This window comes from Callorhinus ursinus, unplaced genomic scaffold, assembly GCF_003265705.2.
Source record: "Callorhinus ursinus isolate GAN/ISIS: 27379988/994484 unplaced genomic scaffold, GSC_fseal_2.0 scaffold37, whole genome shotgun sequence".
NCBI classification, from domain to species: Eukaryota; Metazoa; Chordata; class Mammalia; order Carnivora; family Otariidae; genus Callorhinus; species Callorhinus ursinus.
The window spans coordinates 14,901,382-14,914,778 of NW_027397099.1; the positions used below are offsets into that span (position 1 = coordinate 14,901,382).

A 13,397-nucleotide genomic window follows, 5' to 3' on the forward strand; every position below is an offset into this window, starting at 1 on the left:
TGGGTGAGTGACCGAATAGGTGGGTAGATGTATGTGGGGGTTGATTGATAGGCGAGTGGATGGGTGGGTGAATGGATGGGTGGGTGCCTGGATGGGTGGATGGATGGATGACTGGATAGGTGGGTGGATGGGTGGGTGACTGGATAGGTGGGTGGATGGGTGGGTGACTGGATAGGTGGGGGGGATGGGTGGGTGACTGGATAGGTGGGGGGATGGTTAGATGGCTGGGTGGATGAATGGGTGGATAGGTGGGTGGATGGGTAGGTGACTAGTTAGGTGGATGGGTGGGTGCCTGGATGGGTGGATGGATGGATGACTGGATAGGTGGGTGGATGGGTGGGTGACTGGATAGGTGGGTGGATGGGTGGGTGACTGGATAGGTGGGTGGATGCATGGGTGGGTGGATAGATTGGTGGATGGATGGGTGGATAGGTAGGTGGATGGGTGGGTGACTGGATGGGTGGATGGATGGATAGATGGGTGGGTAGATGGTTGGGTGGATGGGTGAATGGGTAGGTGGATGGGTAGATGACTGGATGGGTGGGTGGGTGGATGAATGACAGATGACTATACAGATGCACAGGAAAATAGAGGACTGTGTGGACAGTGGAAAGATGGCTAGAAAACTAAATTGGATCAGCGGGTAGAAGGATGAATGGACAGAGAGAAGGACAGAAGGATGGACAGATGGGATGATAGGTGTGTCTGGAAGAGTGGAAGCAGATAGATGGGGTGAATGGGTAGCTGAGTAGAATAAGCGGTGGTAAGTAGGTAGGTAGATATCTCCATGGGCAGACATCATTCCACAGATGAATGGTCAGGTGAACAGAACCATAGGGAGAGATGGGTAGGCAGGTTGATGGCTGGATCAGTGGCTTGGGGTGTCGGAAGATGTGGATTTGGAAGGCAGGGGCAGCAGGAATGGTGAGGGGCAAAGGCATGCTTCTTTGGAAGAGGTGGGCCTTGGTCTGGGCCTCAAAGAACAGACAAGGACTGTTCTTGGGAAAGGCAGAGGGATGGCGGGAGGGGCTGGTCCTGGGTAGACGGCCAGGCTGACCCAAGGTGACCTTCACGCTCTTGCCCTGTTCCCCCGCCAGCTGGATGAGGCCCACAACCAGGCACGGAAGCTGCAGCGGTCGCTGGACGAGCAGACGGAACAGAGCGAGAACCTACAAGTGCAGCTGGAGCATCTGCAGTCCAGGTGGGTGTGCTGCCCTGGTCGGGAGGACTCCCTGGCCGGACACAGAAGCAGGGCAGGGAGAGACTTCCTCCCAGGCAAGGTTGGAGCCCCAGCCCAGGCTAGTGGGGAAGGCATCGAAGGAAGAGATCTGGGGCCCCTGGGGCCAGAATCCTGTCCCGTCCAGGCAGGAAGGGTCAGGGCCAGGAAACCAGGGAAGGGGAGTGCAGGAAGTGAGACCAGCTGGGAGCCCTGGAATCATCTGTGTGTGACTGGCTGGCCGGTGGGAGGGTGGTGAGAGGGAAGGAAGGGGGGCCAGAGAGGGCAGGTCCAGGGTGGGGCAGTGGGCAGGGCCAAAGGCTCCGGGGAGTCATGGACAGGAAGAATAAGCAGCCCCCGGGGTCCCTGGGCCAGCTGGGATCTGAGCGATGGGAAGGCAGGGATGCACGGGGGAGCCCCAGCCCTGATGGTAGGCCCAGTGAGCCAAGTCCAAGGCCCTCCTTACTCCACACGCACCCCACCAGCCAGGGGCGTCAGGACCACTGCGCTGACTTCCTGTGTCAGGCCCGTGCCAGGCCCTCACTCGTACCCTCTGGTGTCAGAGAATAGAGCGATGCAGGCTCTGCAGCCAGACTCCCCCGGGGGGTGGGAATCTGCGCTGACGAGCTGTGGGGGTGGTCCGTGTGGTCTGGGGCCACTCGCTTGACCTCTCTGTGTCCATTTCCTCATCTGTAAAATGGAGATGTTACAGGTCTTGCCTCTTGCTTATTGTGAGAATTCAGTGAGTTTGTAAAAGCCCCGGGGCACGTCGTAAGTGCTGTTGCTACTTACCCCCTGGGGAGCAGCTGGGGGCTGTGGAGGGGGGGACTTACATTTGGGTCCCCCCAAGAATCCCTCTCCCATGAGAGAAGGGAAGTGGAAGCTATTTTTCTCTGGGAAGCTGGCAGACAAGGAAAGTAAGGCCTAACAGAGTAAGGGTCTCCACAGCCACACATCTGGCGGGTGGTCCGGCTGGATCGCCCCCCCTGGCCACCAGCGCCCCGATTTCTGGAGCATATACTGTGCACTGCCGTGTGCTGAGTTTCTGTGCTGGGAATATGGGCCGGGGAGCCAGGCCTAACAGCTGTGTGACATGGCCAACCTGGCCTCAGTTTCCCCATATGCCTGGGATGATGCCCATAAAATGCTGCATGGGGGCCCGGGTGTGAGTCCAGGTCACACTCTGTGTCTGACCAGCGCTGCCCACTCCACACACACACACACACACACACACACACACACACACACACACCCCGAGGGGACAGCCCTCAGAGGCCGCCGAGCCTCGGGCTCTACCGCAAAGTTGGCCAGGTCCTTCAGCCACATTCATTCCAAAATGGGCAGTCAGGCTGTACCTCCCGAGTCCTTCCAACAGCGGGGAGGCCAGGGCTGCCCAGGACCGCCGCCTCGTTTTATTTTCCAACTTTTTCTGCTTTAATGTTCCGGGGACAGCTCACTAAATCACGGCCCAGTAATGGAGGCCCCCGCCTGGCCCCCTCCCTGCTGTGTAAATAATTCATGCCTTCCAGTAAGATGGAGCCAAGGCGGCCACTCTGCTGGGGGATGGGCATTTCCTCCAGCAGTCCTCATAAATTTGGGCTTTAGGAATTTCAGTGTGGGAAAGAACTAGGGCGGAGCCCTTTCTCACTTCCATGGTGGGGGGATAGGGGACCTCAGGCCCCCCACCCCCAAACTCTCTCTCTGTGGTCTTTGGAGCTTGGCGTGGGTTCGAATCCTAGCAGGGTGACCTTAAGTGGCTGCTTCACCTCTCCGGCCCTAGCCCACAGCAGAGCCCAGCCTCACTCCCTGCTGTCTGGGGGGATGGACAAATTACTTGACTGCTCTGTGCCTCAGTTTCCTTGTCTGTCAAACGAGGGTGACAGTAACACCTCCTACATCTCAGCAGCCTCTGGGAGGATGCTGTGACATGAGGTACTAGAGGGGAAAGGCCCCAGCTGGTGCCTGGCAGCAGGGACATGCTAGGGAATGGCTGAGCTGCTTGCAGCACCGGTGATCGACTGACTGCCCCTGACCCTCCTGTCACCCGGCCCCACAGGCTCCGCAGGCAGCAGCAGAACGCCCCCCTCTTTGGGAAGATCCGAAGCGCTCGCTTCGGCGCCGAGGAGGCCGGGGACGGAGCCAGCGACCTGGATGAAGATGAGGACCTGCAGATCCAGGTGGCCTAGAGCTCCCAGGGCCAGACAGGACTGGCCTGTGGCCGCAGGCCCCTGGGTGCCCGGGCTGACCGGCCGCTCAGACCGATGAAGCTGCCCGTGCTCCCTGCCTCTCCCAGGGTGGGCGCCGGTGGCCCCACCCCAGCAACACCCTGCGGAGGGGAAGCCATGGCCTATGTATACATTATATGTGTATATTTTATATATGTGCGCGGGATCCTTGGACCCAGTTGGTCTTATAAACATGGGACCACTCCAAGGCCCGGTCTCAGCACCCCCATCCACCCAGGACCTTCGTGCAGGGGCGAGGGGGATGTCAAAGGGGGCTGTGGGGGCCTCGACCCAGGCTGCCTCTCTGAACCTTGGGGGTCAGGTGGAGCTGTTTACAGTACAATGTGATAAACCCAGTCTTTTATAATAAATGGAGTTTGGGTTCTCGGGGCAGAGTCCTTGAGAGTGTGGCAGATATGGGCCGGTGGTGTAGGGGACAGCATCAGCCTGCGTCTGGCACCCAACCTGAGCTCCGGAATGTCAAGTGACTTGCTAAATGAACGAATGTGAGAAAGAATGAATGGATGAACACCTGAGCTGCTCAGTGGTCTGGAACCCGGCTCCTGTGAGGGGAAGGAAAAGGTATGGTGTGTGTCTAATCTGGAGGAGAGGAGGCTGCAGTTCTGCACCGGATGAATTCAAATCTCTGCCACTGCCCCTTACTGGCTGTGCAACCATGAGGAAGTGACTTGACCTCTCTGAGCCTCAGTTTCTCCATCTATAAATTGAGGCGTCTCCTACAGCTATCATGAGAATAAGCTGAGTTCGTCTGGAACTCAGTAAAGGTTAGTTATTATTGAAATGCTTGAAGGTATGCCTTGGAGAGGAGGTATTTGCCAGATGGGCTCTGTCACAAGGGATGAAGTTCAGGCAACCAGAGGTAGGCATAAACACAATAAATAATAAATCCTTTTATCTTTCCCTCAGCGCTGCTCTAGGTAATGAAATTGCAGGTAATTTTAATTTTATTTTTGATGCTTAATTTCTAAACCCTCTATAACCAGCAGATTTATATTAAATTCGGTGGAAACTGTTATTCAGAACACAATAGCATACATTTTCGCATCTGCAGGTCGAGGTGGCATTGAGACATCTGCCCTTAATGAGATGCTCTAGATGAATTCTTGGCAGCAGGCCTGCTTTCTGCAGAAAGAGGCTCTGTCAGCATGGTTTTAAGCGGCAGAAGAGGTGAGCTCCCTGTGCTCAAGAGGTGTGCAAGGAGCCGCTGAGGCTCTGTGCCTGTGGAGGGGAGCTCACTCAATGGCTTTCTCTCTTGTGGCTGTCTGAGGGGCCCCTAAGGACACAGTGCTGGGATGCAGAGGGTGCCGGAGCCCAGCGGGTGGTACATCCGGGCACAGAACGGTTCAGCTGTTGCCACGCCTGAACTAGGGATGAAACTGGTGAGGTGGGGTTTGCTCTCATGGCAGAGAGGCCCCAGGTTCCCTCTGGGCTCTGAGGGGAAAGGAGGAAGTGGGCCACCCCCAGCCATGGGGAGCCAACTGCCATGGGTCTTTCCCCACAAGCCAGGGCCCGTGGGGGGGGGGGGGGGGGGGGGGGGGGGGGGGGTCTTTCTGTTTTCTCTCCCAAACAGGAAGCTGGCCCCAGAAGAGGCTGAAATGCTGCCCTTTGACCCCCCCCCCCCAGCCAGGCCCTCACCGCCGATAGACCCGAGGGCCGCCTCCCCAGGCCCCAGGCGGACCTGCCATTCCCAGACACAGAGCAGATCCGCCGGCGCAGCAGGCTCCCCCCCCCCAGACTGTCTGGCACCTCCGGCCAGAATGTTGAGCAGGAGCCCCGTTCCCGCCCCTGTGTGTGGGCGGGGCCGCTCCGGAGAATGTCAGCAAGGAGAGGGTCTGGACTCCCACTTCACTGTCCAGAGGAGAACCAAAGTTTCGGGAGGGGAGACACAGCCACAGACCACAGGGCTGGAAGAGTCTCCAGGCCTGGAATGTGCTGCCTCTCTTGCATCCCTTTGTTCACGGGGGCAGCCTCTGCCAACAGAAGCATCAGCTTTTTCTCCCGAGATGCTTTAAAAACGATATTATATGCATGCTAGTTTAGTAATGGGGAGTTTCTCAGAAAAATGCAGGTTTCCTTCTCGTGAGCAATCAGCACGTCAGCGCATGCTGGGTTCACACTCCCGTGGGGTCGTGGCCCCCGGGCAGGGAGGCGGGTGCTGCCCGGAATGGGGCACAGGCACCTTGGGGGGCCACAGTCCCCACCACTCCCTACAGCCTTATTCTGCATGTGCCTCATTTTATATGGGCCCCCAGAGGCCACGTGAGCCTTCTTCCACTGGCCCGAAGTCAGTGTGAGCTCTAGGGGGCCGGGCCCACGGGTCAGCCGTGGGCTCAGAGCTCGTGCACGCAGGGGCGACTGCCAAGAACAGTTAACACCTATGGAGCCACGCCATGTGCCTCACACCCTTTGAGGCAGGCACTACCCCCATTTTCCCTCTTTTGATCAAGGATGCAGAGCCTCAGAGGGAGCAAGTAACTAGCCCAAGGCCACACAGCTCATCGGTGAGGATGCTGGCGTTCCAGGTCAGATGGATCGGAGGCCAGAGCCCGAGCTCCTGATCATGGCTCCCACACCCCACCCCTCCAAGGCAAGGCCCCACATGGTACAGCCCCTGCCCTCCGCTGCAGCCCCACCACCCTCCACTTGGCCCCAGACCCTGTAGTTCCAGTCCTGTTGAGCTCCCCGCGCGGCCACCAGAATCGCCCCTGCCCCATCAAAGTCCCACCAGCCCTTCCAAGCTGAGCCTACTTGGTTCATTCTAAGAGTGGTAGCGGGCTGTGTACTTGTCTGCTTCTCCCATCCCACCAGATGCTCCTGGAGGCCAGAGAATCCTGCCAGCAACCGGCAAGATAACCTGGGCTTAGTGGGCATCTTTGAAAGAGGGGAGGGGAGGAAGGGAAGGAAGATGGATGGTATGCTAGAAGGCTGAAGCCAGAACCACGCGGTCCCCCCCAACTCCAGCCCCACCGCAGTGCCTGCAGGACCGGTCCTGGATGGGTCTGTGTACTGCTCAGATAAGAAGTCTCCCAGGGCAGATGGTCCAGTATCAAAAGCCCCAGCAGCGCAGGGGCAGGGCCTGGAGTGCCCGGGCAGGCTAGAGAACCGGCTGGGCCAGACTGCCCCACCCGGCCCCTCCTCCCCCTGCAGGGATGGGCTGGGGGCCTTGGGGTTGGCTTCCCCTTGCTCTCCGGCAGAGGTCATGTTGCCAACCTGACTCTCGGGGGTGGGGGGCAGTCTCTAGGGTTACCTGCATGGAAGTTTGGGCCCAGAAGTGACCCTACACCCCAGCCCTCCAGATCAACGTGGCATCTAGCCCCAGCTCTTTCGGATTGGGGGGGCGGGGTGCAGCTGTGTCTCTTGGCCAGCCCCTGTCCCTCTCTGGGCTTTCATTCCCCAATCTGTAAAATGAGCACAATAGCAACTGGGTTGTCCAAACCCACACCCAATAATATGACTTTAGTGTTAGTGTTATTTTTTTAGCTTTTCCTCTGCTCTGCATTCCCTCCCAAGGACCCAATGCCCTGTCTGCCTGGGGCCTGCCAGCCACCCCAGCACCCTTCTGGGGCAGTGAGGGGGATATTGGAGGCAGAGGCGGTGCCCATGAACCAGCTGCAGCTCTCAGCCCCCCACCCAACCACCACCCAGCTCCTCTGCCTACTAATTGCAGGGTTGCAAGATGCCAGCTTCCTCCCGGGCCCCAGGTGGACTCCTCCCCATGGAGCGGGGCTCCCTGGAAAGCCTCCCAGCTCTCCTCCAGCTCCACAGACCCAGCTGCATTGAGGGTTGTCTCCATAGTGGTCAGACTCGCCCTCCGCCCCCTGCCCTTCCGCAGGAGGTAGCCTAAAGAGGTGTAAACAGGAAGCCTTCCTCCGTGGTTTTCCCACTTCCCAGGCTTCCCAAAGTCAGAGAAGCGCATCCTAGCCTTCCCTTCTCCCACTCAAGAACTAGCCATGGCTCCCCGTTGCTGGACAAATAGAGTCTCACTCCACATCCGGGCCCTGGGGGTGCTCTCTACATGCCCTTAAGCATGTTCCCCAAGTCTCCTTGGTCTCAGGTCCAGACAGGCCCCTTGCTATGGCCTTTCTCCCAACCCCACTGGTTTCACCAGCACTGTCTCTGCCCCTCCACCAGTGGCCGGGTCGGCTGGGTGACAGCTCTGCGGCGAGCTCAGCCCTGGCCCCCCAGCTCTGAGGGCAGGGGTCCTGCGTCTGGGAATTTGGATCTCCCTAAGAGAGGAGGGAGGGGATCATTCAGAGCTGACACTCCTCCAGGGAGTCATTTAATTTTTGTCTTTACAACCTGGGAGTTGGGCAATGGCATGATGGGGAAAGCGAGGCCCAGAGAGGGAAGAGACCAGCCAGTGGATGACAGGACGGGTCTGAACCTGGGCACGTGCACAGGCTGCTGTCCTCAGCTACAGCCCGCAGGGCACGTCTGGGGTCAGGGCTGAGCCGCTTCAGAGCAGACGGGGGGTGGGGGGGGGGGGGGGGGTGTGGGGGGGGGAGGCTGATGATGCAGAGAACAGGGGACATCAAGCCCTCTCCCCTTCAGATACTCTGCAAGGCCCTCTCTCCTCCCACACCCCACTTTAGCCTCTAACTTAGGCAGCTCAGAGTTGGGAACCTCATTACCTGGCTGAGTAAACTGAGGTCCAGAGAGCAAAGCAGCCTATGCAAGGTCCCCCAGCGACTGTGACCTGGGATGCCACAAGCCCTTTTAATAGTGTTGTGATCTTTCATTCCTTTGATCTCCACTATAATAACTCAAGACAGCGAGTGGCCCTCTTCTACCCCTGCTAGGCACCTGTACCCCGTACCCCAACCTGCCTTTCTGAGCCTGCCTCCGTTTCTACACATGTACCATGGGGTGCTGTGGGGATTAGAAAACCTGTTTGCCAAGCTCCCAGCAGTACAGTTCGTTTTTGTCCAAGGGCCCCATCATGTCTGTGTGCAAGCACCGTGCACTTGTCCCTAAGGCGTGGGGATCTTGGGATCTCTGTCTGGGATCTGCCTCCAGCTGCATGCACCGCCCACTCAGCCCTAGTCAGTCGCCCAGTCTCTTGATTCCAGGATGGAATGAGGTTCAGGGGGGGTAGCACTGGGAAAGCAAAGGCACCTTTGTCCGTTCCTGGACCACCAGCTCCTTCCCCACCAACCCCACCCCAGTGGCTGGCAAACTGGAATTCTGTGTGTAATGAAGTCCCCTGGGGTGTGGTTGGTGGGAATCCCTTATGAGATAAAGTTTATCTGATCCCCCAGTGCCCCCAAGGGCTGAAGTGAGGAAGCTGCCAAGCAGAGGAGGGTGGGGTCAGAGAGAAATAATTTGCCACACCAGGCAGGCTGCCTCTGACTTCTTTTGATGCTCATAACAGCCTGGTGAGGTGTCACAATTATTCTCCCACCTTAGTGGGTGAGATGAGGCTGAGACCCCCCAGCGGCTTCCCCAGGTGTCCCAGCCGCTGAGAAGCAGGATTTGAACCAGGGCCACTGTTGTCCAGAGCTGGTGCTGGAACCTCCGTACCAGCAACTCCTGGGGCACTCTGCATGTACCACGTGCCCCTCCCAGCTTCCGGGGCCCTGGGAGGACTGGATGGCATCTCTTTTCATCTCCCACCGTGTCCCCCTCTTTTACTGTGTCCCAGTCTGCTGGCTTCCTTTTTACTCCTTCAGTACCCCATGTCTGTTCCCGCCTCGGGGCTCCAGGTATGCTGCTGCTCCTACCCTGAAACTTCTTTCCCTCCACATCCTTCCCTGGCTCCTCTAGCCACGAGGAAATTCCCCCTCCTGTGCCCATGAACCTCCATCTCAGTCCCTTGACGTTGATTTTTCCGGATGGCTTCTCCTTTTGCAATTGCCGAATTATTCACCTGGCTGGTGCTGACTTCCCACTCCCTTCCAGCCCGTGAATGCTGAGGGCTAGAATTTGCGGTCCTTTTTAGTCACCTTTGTAGCCAGCACCTACACCTCCCACCTAGCAGGAGCTCACTGAGTGTTCAGTGAATGGATGAATGAATGAGTGAACGGATGAGCAAGTGAATGAGGGCCCCTCCGTGCTCCCTCTCAGGCACCTGCTCTTTGTGCCCCAAGGCCAGTCCCAGAGGCTCAGGTCGGTCAAAGGCAGCAAGAGATGAAGTTATAAAGCAGGGCAGGCAAATGGAGTGTGCAAAGTTTTTTGAGAGGAAACTCAAAGATGCAGTGCTATTAAAAATTGATATTTCAATGAGATAATCCCTCTCCTAGGCTTTTAATTGATTGTCTAAAAAGGCTTCCTCTGTTGTTATGCTTCTTTATTCGCAGGGACCATTAATTTTTTTATGGACGATCAAACCCAGAGAGAGTGGAAAGGCTACCGCATGGCTCATCTCAAAACAGTAACCAAGGCGCCAGGGACAACATCTAGGGGTAGCCCAGGACAGGTGAGTTGGCCATGGGACTGGCCCTGGATCTGGATACTGGGAAGAGGGGGAGCCCCTGCCCTCCCTGAACATCCACGCGCACCTGCCGCTGCCCCCAGCCCCCCGCGGGCCTGTGTGAAGGGAGGAGGAGCAGGTGGGGGCCCCACAAGGGTGTAAGGCATCCGCTGTGAGGCAGATCCCACTGTGGGAATGAGGACCCCTGCGATCCCTCCTTTGCCACTGGTGGCCAGTCCCCCACCACTCCAGACCTCTGCTCCCCATCTGTCCCTTGCAGCGTGGGGCTACAGGTAGACAACAAAGAGCAGGCGGGTAGGCGTCAGGACCTCTAGGTGCGGTCATTTCTCCCCAGAGGGGTTGACACTGGCAGGCTTTGAGGGCCAAGCACAGAGCCAGGAAGGGCCACTGTTGCTCACACCGGTGTTCCCTTCAGCATTCCTCTCCTGGCTCTGCAGGCAGCCCTCAGATCTACGCCCCCTCCCCGCCAGAGTGACCTTGGCCACCTTCTTTTTGCTTCCTCTGACTCTGGCTCTGAATCAGCCCCTGTGCTCTGCTGCCAGACTTGTGGCGTTGGAGGTGTTCTGGGTCTGCCAGGTCTCTGGCCACATCTACTTCTCCCCTGCCCACCCCATCCATCCACGCGGTCAGCCTGACAGGTGGCCCCTGAGGGTCCCCACTACAGTGATAATGGGGCTGGGCTGGGCTGGCCCCTGGTTCTTTCTTAACTGATGCGCCCATGAGCTGGCCTCCCTCACCTCCTCTCTGCTGCTCCATGCTCCTGACACCTCTTTTCTAGAAGGGAGAGGCCAAGCAGGGCCTGTGGCCTGTGCAGTCACACCGGGCCCAGTCCTCGGAAGGACCTCTTGCTTGGTTTAATGCTCTGTTGTTGCCGTCTTGAAATGAAGAATTCTAAAGGGAGTCCCACAGTTTCATTTTGCAGTAGGCCCCACCGATCACATAGCCAGTTTTGCTCCAAGGGATGGACCTGCTTCAGGCAATGGCCAGAGGGTGGGTCCCCAGGGCAGAGCACCCCCGGCTTTAGCCATCACCAGCTTCCCCGGAGGACGAAGCTCATCCCCATATCTTTTCCCCACCTTCCCCGCGTCCCCCTCAGCTCAGGAGCCCCCCCGGCTCTCATCACTTCTCTGTGAGGGCCCCCCAGAGAATGAGCACGTTAGTGGGGAATGTCTTCTCCAGGCATCTCTCCCTCTCAGACTTGGGGTGGGGGCTCAGAGGAAGACAAGGGGGTCCTCAGATCCATGTGTTTACCCCATGTAAGTACGACTCCTGGCAAGTAGCACTCTGGATGCCTCAGAGCAGGTGAGGCACAAGTCTGTTTAAGCCACCTGCGGAATTCATACTAGCCTTTGGTCTATATGGGTTTTCTTCAGGCAGCGGCAACAACTGCTTTGGCCTCATGGGCCCTGGAGACGTGCATGTCCTCAGGTGGCAGGGGGTAGAGCTCCCCCCACCCCAGAGCAACCTGGCACAATGTAGCCAAAACAGAAGGGTCACTTTCAGAAGCTTGGAAGCACGCAGAGCATAAAAGCGTGGCTGCAAACGTTTAGCCACACCAGGCTCCTTGTGACATTGTTTATAAAACCAAAGGCAGAGAGAGCTAAATGGCCAGCAGTCGGGGGCCAGTCAAATAAATGAGGTTACCTTTCTCCTGGGGGAGGCCAGACAGTCAGCCAAATCGGCCTTGTTAAAGAAGGTGTGGGTGTTGGGGCGCCTGGGTGGCTCAGTTGGTTAAGCGACTGCCTTCGGCTCGGGTCATGATCCTGGGGTCCCAGGATCGAGTCTCGCATCGGGCTCCCTGCTCGGCAGGGAGTCTGCTTCTCTCTCTCACCCTTATGCTCTCTCTATATATATCTCATTCTCTCTCTCACATAAATAAATAAAATCTTTTAAAAAAAAAAGGTGTGGGTGCAAAAGGAGATTTGAGTGGAGTGCACAACGTGGGCTTAGCTTTCTTACTCTACATGTGGGAGAATCAATACCATGGTGTTAGGCTCTGAGTTTTTCCTCTTTCTTCTCCCTGACTCTCTCAGCTCCTGGTGGCTAGTCACCAAGGGGTCAGAGACACTTGACTTCCCGAGGATCTGTCCAATCTGTCCCCTGCCGCCGCCCCTCTCACTACCCAAGCCCCACCACCTCTCTCCTGCAAGACTTTCCTTGGCTTCCTGTCTTGCCCCCCCCCCCCCGCCCCAGTTCCATTCAGGCCCCTCCATCCAGTCTCTTAGGGCAGCCCGAAGGACTTTTTCAAAATGCGAGTTGGATCCTGTCTCCTTCCCTATTTAAAAAACCTTGACAAATTCCCCATTTCTATTAAGATGAACACCAAACCCTTGAACCGGCCTTCAAGGCTCTCTGTGTGGCCACCCTCATGGAGCACCATACTTCCCCTCTTTCCTCTGCATTGCAGCCACTCCAGTCTCCTCCCACAGTCATATACAGAACAGACTCTCTTCTGCCACAGGGCCTTTGCACGTGAGTTTCCCCCAACCCAGAACACTCCACCCTCCTTCCCTCTTCACCTGGTTAACTCACTCTTGCTTTCATCACTTCCTCGGGACACCTTCCCAGACAGGTCAGCTCTCCCCGTATCTCTTCTAGCCCCAGATAACCCCTCCCTCACCCTCTCTGCCCTTCCCACAGTCACAGCTACAACTGAGTTCTGAGATCAATGCCTGTCACTTTCACTAGACCATGAACTCCTCAAGGGCCGGCTTGTTCTCGTCGTGCCGCATGCCTGGCACAGAGTAGGTGCTCACATGTTTGTTGAATGAGTCAATGAACCAGGGAGGGAAGGCTGGCCCAAGCACTCAGCCTCCCTCCACGGCTGGCTGGCACGCCCGACCAGGGACCAGTCTGTCAGACCTGCTATTAGCATATCACACGACTGCTCAGGGAAGGCAGCCCAGAGGACCCAGGAGAAGTGCCCACAGAGCCGTGGGCTGGGAGGCGGGTCTGGAACGTGGCCTCCTTCCGGAGAGCTGTTCTCTGCACCCATCGGAAATTGCCCCCAGCCCAGCCTCCTTTAGAGGAAGCAGAGGGAGCAAGGGGGCCCCATCTCCTTCCTCTCCAACCTCCTCCTGGTCAGTCCCCTTTGATGTGAAGGTTCCTGGGGAGGCTGGTTTGTGTCACTGTGGAGCTGGGGGAGGGAGACCGTCTGGGGCCTCGTCTGAAGTGGTGGACTGACCCTGGTCTCCGTGCCCCTGGAGGGCAGAGGCCCTGGGGCTCCCACAAACACCAGTGTCCCACCAACACCATTTGAAAAGAAGTCATCAGTCTGAGGACTGCGGCCGGTTTGCCCAGGGTTCTGGGGACTCCTCGAGCCTCCAGATTTCACCTCCTCTGACACTGGCTCTGTCGAGCCTGCCCTTTTCCCAAGAACAGGCTCAGGGATGCCTGCCATGGGGAGGGCGGGTGAGGAACTTGCAGGTGGCCTCCTAGGGGACCGACATGGACAAGGATTCCTGCCCTTCTAGGGAATGTCAAGGTCCCAAGAAACAGCGCACGG

At 57.6% G+C, this 13,397-nt stretch overlaps 1 protein-coding gene across 4 annotated transcripts in view; it reads left to right on the forward strand.

Annotated features, from left to right (window-relative positions):
- Positions 1–4,367, forward strand: part of CCDC102A (coiled-coil domain containing 102A) — a 26,289-nt gene extending 21,922 nt beyond the window's left edge. For all 4 annotated transcript variants that reach the window (XM_025889205.2, XM_025889207.2, XM_073880238.1 and 1 more), the window contains exons 8-9: positions 1,098–1,201; positions 3,273–4,367. In XM_025889205.2, coding sequence (XP_025744990.1) covers positions 1,098–1,201; positions 3,273–3,402 — 234 coding nt within the window. In that variant the 3' untranslated portion in view covers positions 3,403–4,367. The remainder of the gene's footprint in view (positions 1–1,097; positions 1,202–3,272) is intronic.
- Positions 4,368–13,397: the final 9,030 nt, after the last annotated feature.